The 14,060-nt window shown below is 47.3% G+C and overlaps 1 protein-coding gene across 1 annotated transcript in view; it reads right to left on the bottom strand.

The window, feature by feature from the left end:
- Nucleotides 1–13,774, bottom strand: part of RARRES1 (retinoic acid receptor responder 1) — a 42,220-nt gene extending 28,446 nt beyond the window's left edge. The window contains exon 1 of the mRNA XM_043473899.1: nucleotides 13,202–13,774. Coding sequence (XP_043329834.1) covers nucleotides 13,202–13,759 — 558 coding nt within the window. The 5' untranslated portion in view covers nucleotides 13,760–13,774. The remainder of the gene's footprint in view (nucleotides 1–13,201) is intronic.
- Nucleotides 13,775–14,060: the final 286 nt, after the last annotated feature.

The following is a 14,060-nucleotide window of genomic DNA, read 5'->3' as shown; positions in this document are numbered from 1 at the left end:
AGTATTTCAAGAACTTGACTTTTTTTTAAAAAAGAACAAACTTCCCAAATATCAAATTCTATTTAAGATTCTTTTGACCCCCAGCTAACTTTGGGATGCCTCAAAGGACCCCTGAAATGTCCCGAAGAGACATTAGATTAAACTAATTAGGTTTATCTGGCACATTAAATTACATGGGTAGCACTATCAACTAAGTGTAACAAAAGCTTCTTATTTTATGGGCAAATGTCAATAATGTAGTCATTCCAAAAGTTATACAGAATTCCTAAAAATCTGATATGTCCTAATACACTGTTATCAGTTATCATTCTAGTCATTATCTTTAAAAGGTTGTAAGCCACAAAAATAACCAAGCTTCTTGTCAATTATATTGTAAACAGATCTTTAACCATGCCATTTTAAGTCTTTTGTCGTTTATAGACAATCATTGTTTTACTCTCATGCTTTTACAAAATGAGGATTTTCGAGAGGATTCATAAAAAGAGCTTTTTGACAAATTTGTTTCTGATAACTTTGAGATCATACCACTGAACTCAGTAAGAAATTACAAAACTCTAATAGAAAACCTGATGCCTTCATACAGACCAACTGGAATTACACAGAACTGAACGAATTGATAAATATGATTTACAATTTTATGACTTCTGAACTATTCTGATTTGTAATGTTTGTTTTCCAGAAAATCTTTCCTCTTATATATATATATATAGATAGATCAAATGTTGATCTATAACAAGCTGACAAAATATACCTTTGTAAACAAAGATGAAACATTTATCTTTTTCTCTCTACATGATCCTTCCAAAATTTGGCTTATCCATCTGGCTCTCCTGTGAACTTGATGGTTTATTGCGACCAGATTACAACTAGTTACACTAACCATTGTTTTAATCGTTTCTCTTGTTGTTTTCAAATTATTTATGCCTTGTGCCTTTCTCTGCTGTATTTTATTAATGTTACTAGCTGTATTATCTATATTCTATTTCATAAGACTATTGTCTCTTTCATTACCCAGTGCATAACCAGACCACTGAAAAAAGTAATGATGGCTAAATGTCTTGAGGCAATCGATCACATATATAACTCTATATAAAATAACTGTAACAGTAAAATTCTAGATGTGGGAAGAAGCAACAAGGGAAAACATTTCCTGGATGATAACTGACTAGTAAAACAGGCAATTCAGAGGATTTTAGATAATCAACAGGGCCTCATCCAAAAAATGTAGCACATTGAGTAGCCTATCAACAGAATCCTCACCTGATCTAGGAATGAGCTTTCCTAGAGCCGTGGGACAAAACTGGTTATGAAATGCCTCCCAACTTTTGGTCAAATTTATGACCAAGAAGAAGCACCGTGGACAAAGAATGCTGCCTACCATTTCAGTAAACAAAGGATACTGCAGCCTTAAAACCCCAACAGTGGACCCTGAGAGGAAACCAGGAGGGAGAAAACAGGATATTGCTCCTAGATAGTTAAGATGTTTATCAAAGGAATGATTTCAAGGAGCCCAGATTCCTGCATCTTCCCATACACAGAGAAGCACTAAAATCATTACCTTGAGGTGTCTGTTTCAGTGATCAGCAGTAATCTTTGGATCTTCAGCTACACGGGCTTTTTCCCCAGCAAAAACTCCTGCATCCCCTAGCTCTTCCCTCACCTTTTTGGAACAGTCCCTCAGAGCAATCTGAGAAGCTGTACCTGGGCTACAGTCCTCAGTTAGGTCCACCGAATAAAACAAACTTCTCAACTTCCAGGTTCTGCTTTTGTTTGTTTTTTCAGTTGACAATGGGAAAGGGGATAAAAGAGAATAACCAATCATCAGAGAGGGGTCTCCAGGGAACAAAGGTGATGAGGGTATTACTCCCTCAGCTTTGTACCCGGGACCAACAAGTGCAAGAAGTCAAGTCCAAAGTAACTTGGTATGGATGTCTCCACCCTGGATCTTAAACTTCTGTTTTTGACCTGCATATTGGTGTGATCAGACCTGTGAGTGCAATAAACTGCTTACTGTAGTGATTTTGAATCTAGAAGCTCTGCACCTGGATGAAGCCAAGGTCTCAAGTTCAGGTGGTCCCCCCCTGCACTTAGAACATGTGTTGCTACATATGGTACATGATACAAAGCATGTGGTACAAAGCTAATCCATTCATTAAAAGATGTTTTTTTTTAAAGCTGAACCTTTTTAAAGAGCCAGGTCTGTCGGGAAGGGGACAGGCAGGTCTGGCTTCCCTGATGTGAGGCGTGTTCCCACAGAGAGGATCACAGGGCTCTGTCCCTCCCATCCTCATGCTTCCAAAACTGCCCATCTGCAAACAGATTAGGAAGCTCCACATCCCTCTCTTAAAGCATGGCCCGGGGCACAGCACCTCATTCTAATCTTTTCCAGAATGAGGCTTTTAATATAAACAAGTCAGCAAACAGAGCAATTGACCGCATGACTGTATAACCTGAAGGTACGTACTACAGCCTAGAAGTAAATGCATTACAGTCATGGACCACCAATGATGTGGTTCATGTTCTAACCTGTTTTTTGTGCGTTCTGTCGATTTTATAGGTTTCTTGGTGTTTGTCCCCAAAGGCCATGAACAAGGGTAGCCCCCTGCAGCCGCCCTCTCTGAGGACAGGCTCTTTGGAAAAGTGACCAGCACTTTGGGGCTTCCCTGGTGGCTCAGATGGTAAAGTATCTGCCTGCAATGCGGGAGATGCGGATTTGATCCCTGGGTTGGGAAGATCCCCTGAAGAAGGGCATGGCAACCCACTGCAGGATTCTGGCCTGGAGAATTCCATGGACGGAGGAGCCTGGGGGCCTGCCGTCCGTGGGGTGGCAAAGAGTCGGACACGAGACAGGACTGAGAGCCCAACACTTCTCTTCACTTGCAGTCACTTGGGAAAAACAGGCCGCTCTAAAAGTCCTGTTTAATAGTGTACCAGAGAACACCTTCACAGTGCCCCTCAGCTCACTAGATATTTTTTTATAAACAAAAAAATGCTCCTCAAATCCCTATCAAATCAAGGTCGAGCATTTATTCAGGGCTTGTGTATAAAGCATCCTGCTAGCCACTGGGCAGCATCATGATAAAAGCTACAATATTCATGTCAAATATATTGAACTCTCACTACATGCTTCACGTGGCTTGACACAGTGCCCGGGAAGTACTTATCCCAGCACAAGAGTCCTTTCCGGGGAATGCTGACCTTATCCACATTTAAGGATGAAGAAACTGAGGCACTTGCCCAAAGGTAAGGAATTACACCAAGTCCCAGAGGGACGGAGCAGTGAAGCCTGGCTCCAGACCCCTGTTCTTCGCTTGCAGAGCACAGAGGTCACACAGACAGACCCAGTCACGCCCTCCAAGAGAGGGCAGAAGGAACGCTGCCTGGGGCGTGTGTGGGAAGTGTGTGCGTGTGAGGTGTGAGAAAGGGAGGGAGGGACAGGGAGACTGACAGCTGGACTGTGCTCATAACCGAGCTTCCTGGAGACAAGGCGCTGAAGACCTTCTGGAAGGCAGGCGGCCAGGCAGGGTGTGTTGTTTCCTAAGGCTGCTGTGTGCAGTACCACACACTGTGTGCCTTCCCAGGACAGACATGAATTCTTCCACAGCTCTGAAGGCTAGAAGTCCAAAATCAAGGTGTTGTCGAGTCCCTCTGAGGCTCTGGAAAGAATCCCTTCTTGCCTCTCTGAGTTTCTGGTGGTGGCAGGCAAACCGTGGTGCTCTTGGCTTGCAGCTGTATCACTCCAGCCTCTGCCTCTGTCTTTAAATGGTATTGTTCTCTCTGTATCTTCACATGACCTTCTGATAAGGTCATCAGTCACTGGATTTAGGGCCCATGCTAACCCAATATAGCCTTATCTTAACCTGATTACATCTGCAAAGACTGTTATTTCCAAGTAAGGTTGTAATCACAGGTGCAGGGGTTAGGACTTCAACACAGCTTTTTTGTGGGCACAATAACCCACGGAAGTATCGAAGTGAGGATCATCCAAGACTCTGGAAGGAGGCCCTGGATGCACCCCATCAGGCAAGGCTGAAGTGGGAGCTTGAGCCAGAGCAGCACATGAACAGGAATCTCCAGGAGGACGAGGGAATGGAGACAACCTGGGGGAGAGAGGGTGAGGGCACTCGGGACAAGGAAGAGAGGTGAGCAGCCAGGCTGGGGCGACTAGCAAGTTAGTGACGGGGATACTTGGAGTGCAGGTTACCATGATGGATGGGGCCAGATTAGAGAAGGTGTCTTCAGGGACTTTATTCTAGAGCAATGGGTCTCAAACTTGAGCTGGAACAGAATCTCCTGGAGGGCGTGCTAATGAAGACACTGGCCCCACTCCAGCTCTGATTCAGTAAACTGGGGGTGGGGCCTAAGCCCCTGCATTTTCACCAGTTCCAGGGGATGCTGTGGCTGCTGGTCCAGGGACCACACTTTGAGAACTCCTCTCTGGCACTGAAGTTCAGAGGGAGGGACAGGAAGTAAACACTAGAGGTGGTCACCAGAAGACAGATGAGCAGGGGATGAAGGACATGACCATTAATTCTCTCCAAAGGCCTGAGGAGTCTCCTATCATTAGACTGAATGAAATGGAGGAGTGTTATCGTAAATTCTGGTCCACCTGGGGTCTCTGGCAAATCAGGTCACGATGCCTTATGAAGTTCAGGGGACAGGTATACCCTCTCTTTCAGGGGATGTGCTGTTTTTCAAGCAGGGATATTTGGAGTAGGTAGTCTGGATTAAAAAGAAATTAATGGATTGTGGTTATCTTAAGGGTTAAAGGAGCTACGTTTATTTTATTATTTATATATTTATTTATTTAGGCTGCACTGGGTTTTAGTCGCAGCATGTAGGATCTTCAATCTTTATTGTTGTATGTAGAGTCTAGTTCCCTGACCAAGGATTGAATCTGGGTCCCCTGCACTGGGAACTCAGAGTCTTTCCATTGGACCACCAGGGCATGCATGTGTGCTAAGTCACTTCAGTCGTGTCTGACTCTTTACCACCCTAAGGACGGTAGCCCGCCAGGCTCCTCTGTCTATGGGATTCTCCTCTATGGGATTCTCCAGGCAAGAATACTGGAGTGGGTTGCCATTTCCTTCTCCAGGGGATCTTTCTAACACAGGATCAAACCCAAGTCTCTTACATCTCCTGCATTGGCAGGTGGGTTCCTTATCACTAGCACCACCTGGGGAGTCCCTAGACCACCAGGCAAGTCCCTAAAATTGTTTTTGAAGAAAATTCACTCCTTTGCATCCTGCTCCATGGGTAGCAACTTGGCCATGTAATACAATTTATATCCAGAAGTTAAAAATCACACGTTCCAATAGTGACTCCACTAAGTTGTGTCTCATTTTTCAGTAAAAAACTGTTTTCTGTAAAATACAAAGCTTTCGTTTTCATGTCAGTGGGATCAAAGATGTTTCCTCCAGCACATGTCCAGACTATCATTATATTAGATACTATACAATGCCTGCTTGCTTGTTTAAAAGTCACTGAAATGTGGAGTGTGAGTATTGAATGTGTAACTGAGGACCCTAATAAGGGATGGAAAATAGGTATTTATTATTCTAAGAGCACATTTTAAAAACCTAACATCCCCTTTAAACTCAATCAAATCCAACAAAAATGTGGGTAAATGGAGGAGTAGGGCAGGTACCCAGAGAATGCTGCCAGCTGCTGTAGGGAATGCGAAAATGCCGTGACTCTGGGAGTCTCCAAAGACACGATTCTGCCCAAGACTCATAGCTACAAAGAAAACCCTTGGAAATTCCCTGGCGGTCCAATGGTTAGGAATCCCCACTTCCACTGAAAGGGGTGTGGGTTCGACCCCTGGTTGGGGAACTAAGATCCTACATGCCATGCAGTGTGGCCAAAAAAAAAAAAGAAAGAAAAAGAAAACTCTACGTTTTAGGGAAAGACTGTCTCATGTTTTTCCTCTCTGCCGTTGGTTTCTAGGCACAGTCCCCTCATGTGGCCTTAGAGTCGGCGGTGATAGCCTTGAACTTCATGTTCCCACACCGAGGGGGTGGGTGATGGGGACAGGCCAGTTGTCAAGAGCTCAAAGCTGATGCTGATCTCCCCTCGGAAGCACAGTGAGCTTCACTGACCTAACAGACTCGGCTTCTAAATGTCCCCTCCAGCCTTCACGTTTGGTAAGAAAACATAAATGTCATGCCATTCCAGGAAAAGCAAACTTCTCCATTTTATAAAGTTAGTTTTATGAGTCAGGCTTAGTTGGAGACAAACAGCTCATCTGTGGATAAAAACTGCTGAGCTGCACTTCTGTTCCGGACAGGGAGAACATTAGTATATTACATTACACCCTGGAGTTATTTCATTGCATTTTCCTTCTCTCGGGCAATGCCAGATAAGGCGAATGCAATGTATGGCGAAAAGTCAGTGACCTTCAGATCAGGCCCTATCCCGTGGGGATGAAGGAGATCTCTGCCTTGGACACTATCAGGCTAAGGAGTAGTGGACAGAGACAGGCAGACTACTGTGTGTTAATCTGTTTGGCCAACTCTGGGGATGGGTTCTTGACCCTCCCCAAAGAGCTGGAGTGGGAGGGGTCAGAGGCAGTGTTCCCCTCTGCTTCCCCTCTGGCCCAGGTGGGCCTCAGGAAAGGCTGGTTGTGAGAGGGATTCGAGGTGTTGTAGGCAGGTTGGGAATGGGGACCTGGCCCAGCCTCCTGTTCTAGGTACCCAGTGGCCCAACACCCTTCTAGCTGCCTTTGTTTTCATCTAATTTTAATATCTTAATCACTATGCTTTACATATTAAAATAGCTTTCTTTTGGGGTTTGTAGTCAGAAAAGTTCAAGGGTATAGAATCATAGAATATCAGACTTGGAGACTTTCAACTTCTTGCCAACATAGAACTGAGCGACACTTGATTATTCAGCATTTGGTTGAAGATGGGGAAATCAGCACCCCCTAAGGCGCTTCTTCCTCCTGTCTTCAGCAGGTCCCTTCACCAGTGCAGCGGAGGAAAGAGAGAGGGGATGCCCCCCACCCTGTACAAGCTGACACGTGCAGGGCCAGAGCACTAAGCGGCCTGCCGTCAAGTGCCAGTCAAGACAGAGCATGACGGGCAGGTGTGCTGGGGGTGAGGAGGTTCCTGGGGCTACAGGTCGGCCAGAGCTGCCCTTTCTTCAGCAGGGTCACGTGTCTGGCAGGGTGGCAAGGACTTGCATCAGCTCACAGTCACCCAGAAGCTGGGTGTGCTGGGCTGAGGAGTGGCCCCCAAAGAGGTCCACATCCTAATCTCTTGAACCTCTGAACATGTTACAAGGCAGAGGGGACGTGGCCAGTACGAGCAGGTTAAGGACCCTGAGCTGGACAGGGTGTCCTGGCTCAACCAGGCGGGGCAGTGTGCTCACATGGGTCCTTACAAGGAGACGGCAGCGTCACCATCAGATGCTGCCTGCTGGCTACGAAAATGGAGGATGGAGCGCGAGCCAAGGAGAGAAGGCAGCCTTTAGAAGCTGGAAAAGGCAAGGAAATGGATTCTCCCCTAAAATTCCCAGAGCAAACACAGCCCTTTCAACACCTAGATCTGAGCCCAGTGAGACTGATTTCAGTCTTCTGACCTCCAGAATGGTCAGAGAATGAATTTGTGGGAGTTGTTTTTTCCTACAAAGATTGTGACCATTTGTCACAGCAGTGAAATCCATACAGATACAAAATTACTTGTGATCCTTCCTAGTGTTCTGCGTGGGCACCTCCCTTGGGGCAGTCTGGATTCAGACACATCATCTCCTACACAACAAGACTCTTTCCTAACTCGACTTTACTGGCCAGAGACATAACCCAGGGTGGAGAAGTGCTCCTGCTACTATGGGACTAACTCTGGGCAAACCTCTTAAACTGGGGACCATCACAAAGGCGAATAAACACCAAGCCTGCAGAAGTGTGAATGAATCTCTAGGTGATTCATGCTGATGCTCTGAGATCAAGGGTTGGGTGGGATTTGGGAGACATGTGTGTGTGTGTGTGTGTGTGTGTGTGTGTGTGTGTGTATTTAACATTCTGCGTCTCTTTAAGATCAGTCATTTTAGGGCTATTTACATTCTGTCTCCAGCAGAACCACCTAGGTTATTCAAGAAAGATCATGCCACCAAGCCAGACTCCTCATGGTTAAATTCATGACCCGCCAGCAGTGGTCTTTATTTGGGGCCAAGACTAACCCTCTGTGATCACACACATCCTTGGCTCTGACACCCCGTGTGGCAAGACGAGTGAAAATGCTCTGGGCTGGTAAAAAAAAAAAAAAAATGTGTGTGATTCAAAAGCAACTTCTTACAAGCTGCTTAAAAGCATTCCTACTTGCCAGCTCACTTGTAGCTGGCTCGGGTGACTCAAGGACGAGGCCGGGAAGGCCAAGCCTAGGTTCAACCTCAGGGCCTTTTCCACTTCGGTGCTGGACCCAAACTCTGCAGTCAGAGGCTGCAGGCCAGGTGGGCACTGGTGGGGGGGGCGGGAAGGTGGGCAGAGACATGGGGGGCACCCGTGCCATTTCAGCAGGCGCAGTGCCCTGGAAGATCACTGTTCTTCTCTGTTTCTGGATTGTTATGTTTCATCAGTACAGCAGAGGGCGCTGAGGAGCACCACCGTCATCCTGCCAATAGCTATCCCCCTGTGGTTCTTTCTTGAGGGCTATGAAAGCGCTGAGAAGCCCTCCTTGTGTGAAAGTGGAGATTCTTTCACTTTAGGGTTTTATTACATATCCTTTCCCTCCATATTCACCGCAGCCTTCTTCTTCATTCTCCAGTTTTTCTTTTCTATGGTCTGCTTGATGCATTGCTTTTCTATTCTTGTGAACCATCACCTCTGAATTATTGACATTAATGGAGAGAAGATTTCAAGGACAGCAGTAATTAGATGAATTATGTTGTATTAAAGTGCTTTATAGATCGAAAAGGGATAGAGGAAGAAGCTTTTTCTTGGTATACCAGGCGCTCTCCCAGCTGCCTGTGGGCTCCGTGGACAGGCTTTGTTCTGCCCACAGACCCTGCGGCGGGCGGGGGGCACAGCGGCCAGCCCACCTGTGGGGAGGGGGAGGGATGCTCAACAGAAGTCAGCTGTTTTGCTCTGAAACTTGCCTGTCTCAGGTGTCCCCATTACCTAGCTGCAAAATTAAGTAAACTGGTGAAGACTAGGCAGAAAAAAACATAAGTCCACAAAATCCAAGTTAAATACTGTAAAAAGAACTGATGAAGTCTCCAAAAACTCTTGCTGGTTAACTGGGTATGAGTGAGTCAGGGTTAGGCAAGAAAAGTCAGAAGTAAAAGGAGAGGATTGTGAACTGTATTCTTTGCAAGTGCTTCTGCCATTGTAAGTAAACAAAAGCGAAAATCACAGATGCCCACTATGGGTGGATCTTCTTGCTGGAAAGATAGCAAGGAGTGCCAATTAATGTCCTTCACGCTACACCAAAAGACAGATGGCAGTTTTATATTTGCTGATTTTCGTTTAAATTGAAGCAGTTAAGGTTTGGGCATAAACCCCCCCTACCTTACCTTTGGTCAACTGTTTTGATTAATGTTTCCAACCAGGTTGTGACTTGGTCCTCCGAGCAATCCCCAAACACGGGCTGATTTCAAATGGGTTGCCTTTGTTTTTAAGTCTGTGCACACAAAGATCTCACCAGTCTTTCTAAATGCAAGGAAAGGCTGGCTTCTCACCAGCTGCTTGGGGCAGGGATAGTGGTCATAGGTCTTACAAGTGTCCTGAGCGTAGTTGCCTCACTGTAAGGACAGCCCCAGGTGGTCGGGAGCAGGCTTATCCAGGCTTATGTACCCTGGAGCTCTCAACACCACAACCTTCCATGCTCTGGGGCCTGCGGCATCAGAGAAACAGTAGCCTTCTGGTCATGGAAGGGTGGTGGATGGTTGGGAAAAAGAGGTCATCAGACAGGAGCAGTGAGGGAAGCCTGTGTCCCTCACTATGACTCTCCCCTTACGATCTCTCCTTGTGCAGTAAACAAAACAGAATACTCACAAGTGGTTTCACCAGCTAGTTCTGACTTGAGAATCTCAATACTTCCTTGCATTTACTACCATAGTGGGTGGCCAGACGGTAAAGAATCTGCCTGCAATGCAGGAGACCCAGGTTTGATCCCTGGGTCAGGAATATCCCGTGGAGAAGGGAATGTCAACCCACTCCAGTAGTCTTACCTGGAGAATTCCACAGACAGCCATGTGGAGGCAAAGAGTGGGACAGGACTGGGTGACTTAACACTTTCACTACCATAGCTGTTACTGCATTTTACCACTAGAGGGCAAGAGTGTTCCTAAAATAAGGCATTCATCCAGAACCAAAAAATCACTTAGAATTGAGGGAAGTAAGCCAGAAAGATAAAGACCACTACAGTATACTAACACATATATATGGAATTTAGAAAGATGGTAATGATAACCCTATATGCAAAACAGAAAAAGAGACACAGATGTACAGAACAGACTCTGGGACTCTGTGGGAGAAGGCGAGGGTGGGATGTTTCGAGAGAACAGCATCGAAACATGTATATTATCTAGGGTGAAACAGATCACCAGCCCAGGTTGGATGCATGAGACAAGTGCTCGGGCCTGGTGCACTGGGAAGACCCAGAGGGATCGGATAGAGAGGGAGGTGGGAGGGGGGATCGGGACAGGGAATACATGTAAATCCATGGCTGATTCATGTCAATGTATGACAAAAACCACTACAATATTGTAAAGTAATTAGCCTCCAACTAATAAAAATAAATGAAAAAAAAAAAAAGAAATTTCAGAGCTGGAAGAGGTCTTAAAAATCATCTGGCTCACAGGCTTTCAAATTTTTTTCAACTGAAATGCACAAGAACTGCATGCTTCGTAATGAACCATTTCCTACATGTTCGCAAATATTTTGAGGCACTACTTACCTTTACTCTGTAATGCACGCTAAACAATTTGTATTCCAAACTGTTTCATTACAAACAAACAAAAAGCAACTGCAACCACTAAATAGATGTCATAACTCACCAGTGTGCCATTAGCTTGAAAAACCCTGAGTTGGTCCCAGTCTCTCATCTACTAAGGGACACAATAACCCAGAGGATGGAGAAGGATGCTACCAGCTACCCTTCTCTTACCCACCCAGCCACCTGCTAAACCCAGAGTCAGTCCTGAAGGAATGAAAGACATCGTGCAGCAACTCAGCACTTACTCTACTAATGCACTGATTGGATAAAGTAGTTGACAGTCTATCATTTTCCACCTCTTGTCAATGATACAACTGCTCATGTAATCGAAGCAGAAATTCCTTGCATTACAGGTCTCTTCTCATTCAAGTAGTTTCAATCAAGCAATTTCATTGAATTTCCATAGAAACTGAAACCACTTTAGTCTCTTGAGAGTCGTGGCCCTGAAAGTCACCAAGTTCTCTTCCTTGGCTCCCTGGTGTTGACACATTTATAATCATTTTGGGAGGAAATGTAAAGGTAAACCAGAAGATCACAGGAATGTATCCTTTCTTAGGGTCAATGCTCTGGGTTCTTCTATTTAACTCCCTTTCATGCATATCTGTCTCTAATTTATTGATTATCCCCACACCCCTGGGATTTTTTAGGCCAAAGAGGAGCATCCCTTTAAAATTCAGGATTATATTATGACAGATGAAAAGAGTAACTGAGCTCTATGGATAAGAAAGGAAAAATTTCCTTCACTCGGATTTTGAGAGCTAGTTTATTTTGTGAAAGATGACACAAATTTTTTTTTAAAGGGAGTATCCAGCAAGGTCCTACTGTATAGCACAGGGACCTCTGCTCAATGTTATATGGCATCCTGGATGGGAGGAGAGTTTGGGGAGAACAGATAAATGTACACGTGTGGTTTAGTCCCTCTGCTGTTCATCTGAAACTATCATAGCTCTATTAAGCAGCACTCCAATATAAAATAAAAAGGTTTTAAAAATTAAAATTATATAAATAAAAATAAGGGGATAGCTAAATGCATGAAAATGCAAATTATTTTATTATTTAATTCTTTAATGGTTAGAAGGAAGAAAAACATTTCTGGGACTGAAAAATTCCTGGTGCACTTTAGAAATCTGAGGTTGGCTTTCTGTAGAGAATCCTTCCCACTGATAAGCAGGGAGCAAATCTCCGGGTGGGGGGTGTGCTGTTTCGGCTCTGGGACGTGGCTACTCTCCAGTTTGATAGAAAGTTCTCAAGCTCTGTTCCCTCACTTCTCTGTGGGGAAGTAGGGGGGGTACTTAAACTGAACCTCCTTGAGACAGCAAGGTCTGCTACAAGTGACAAGCGCAGGTTGCCTTTTTCTAGGGGGGAGGGGGGAAATGCTTTCACCAGTCAATAAATCTAGCCAAACTAGGTACAGGGTTAAGTCTTTGAAGAACCAAGGCGTTCTCTTCCAAATGGCGTTCTCACACCCCCAACACATCTAGAACTATCTTAAAACTTCTACTGCCACTCCTTAAAATTCTCTCTTTATCCTCTTCATTAAACTCTAGATTCTTCGATGCTGAGTCTACAGGCTTTCTGGAATATTGGGGGGGGGGGGGTTGCTGGAAAGAGCATCGTTACTTTGGGGACAAACTGTAGTTCTGTAACTTTCGTCGTCATCTTCTACAGGAAAAAGCCACGTAGCTCCACGGACACAGAACGGTACCTACAGCCTTGAAATCAGCAACGGAACAACGAGCTGCCAAATTCTCATTCATTCGGTTTACAAACACAACAGCCCTGGGTCATTCACTCTTATTAGGTTAAAGCAGACGCCAGGGTTACGAAGGTTCCTGGCCAGGCCAACGCGTAAACTGCAATATTATCTTAAACCCTTGCAAGACGGCCTGCATTTGACAAGGGAACGTCCACGGTTCGGCGTGGGAACTGGCTTGGATTTTGAAAAACCCTGTCCAGAACTGACGCTCAAGCCACTGGTGGGTCGTGCATTCGGTGACCGCGTCATAGCAACCAACTCTGGAAAGATCAAGCCTGGCCTTTGGGGCCTGCTCCTCAGTTTCCCCTTGTACGTGTTTCCAGGCATGGGAGCTACCCTGTGAACATTCTTTATGGCCTTGTGAATGCCAGAAGGAACAAGTCAGCTTTCCGCGGACTCTGCGCCCCGACGGGCCCTGCGGCGCGCGGGAACCGTCCCGGGCCGTCTCGGCACCTGGCGCCTCGCGCTCCCGCCCGCAGAGCCCCAGCACAGGCGCGCGCGCCCGCGTACTCACCCACGCGCGGCCGTCCAGCACGTTCGCCAGCACCTGAAGGGCGCTGGGCGAGGCGGCGCGGAAGTTGAAGAAGTGCAGCGCCGCGCGCGCCGCCTGCGAGAGGAGCCGGCTCGAGGGCTCCGCGTCCTGGAGCCAGCCGGCGTCCTCGGGCCCCCCGGACGCCGCCGCCCCCTGGAGGGCGAGCAGCAAGAGCAGCGGTCCCGCGAGCCGCTGGGCCGCGGGGCGCGTGTCCCCCGGCCGGGGAGCGGAAAGCGGTTGCCTGCGGAGCTGCATGGACGCGGGTTGGCGCGCCGCTCGACCGGTCCGAGCTTCGGGTGGGCGGCGGCGGCGCTTGAGGAAATAAGGCCGGGCGGGCCCCTCCCCTCCGCCCCCAGGGCGGCCCGCGGGAGGGCGTCCGGGTCCCTCTCGGCGTTTCCCGCAACCCTTGGGCCCCTCCGCCCCGCCCCGCTCCGCCCGAGCCCCAGCTGCCCCGGCTCGGTACCCGGACGCGGCGGCGCCTCCGCGGCGCGGGGCGGGGATGTCTGGCCGGGGCCGCGCGGGCAGGGGGACAAGGAGCATCTCTCCAGGGAGCGCGGCCAGGTCGGCGCCACTCCGCGCCCACAACCTAGCTCGGGGACCTGGTTCCTGGCTGCGGTTGCTGTGATTTCGAAGCCCTCAGGGTTTCAGAGCAAACCTGCTTCAGTTGTTCAAGGTTTGGAGCTTATTTCCCAGAAGAAGAAATTGGAAACGGGTGGAGAACAGGCCGTGACGCTGGCATTGATGGGGGTCCTTACAGCCCAATGCCTTTGACGTGAGCCAGATACCCAGAGAATTGGGGCCAGAGAGGGGGCTGCGGTGGTAAGCTGATAAGAACCTAGAG

This window comes from Cervus canadensis, chromosome 7 (assembly GCF_019320065.1).
Source record: "Cervus canadensis isolate Bull #8, Minnesota chromosome 7, ASM1932006v1, whole genome shotgun sequence".
NCBI lineage: Eukaryota > Metazoa > Chordata > Mammalia > Artiodactyla > Cervidae > Cervus > Cervus canadensis.
This window is presented reverse-complemented; position numbering and strand designations above follow the sequence as displayed.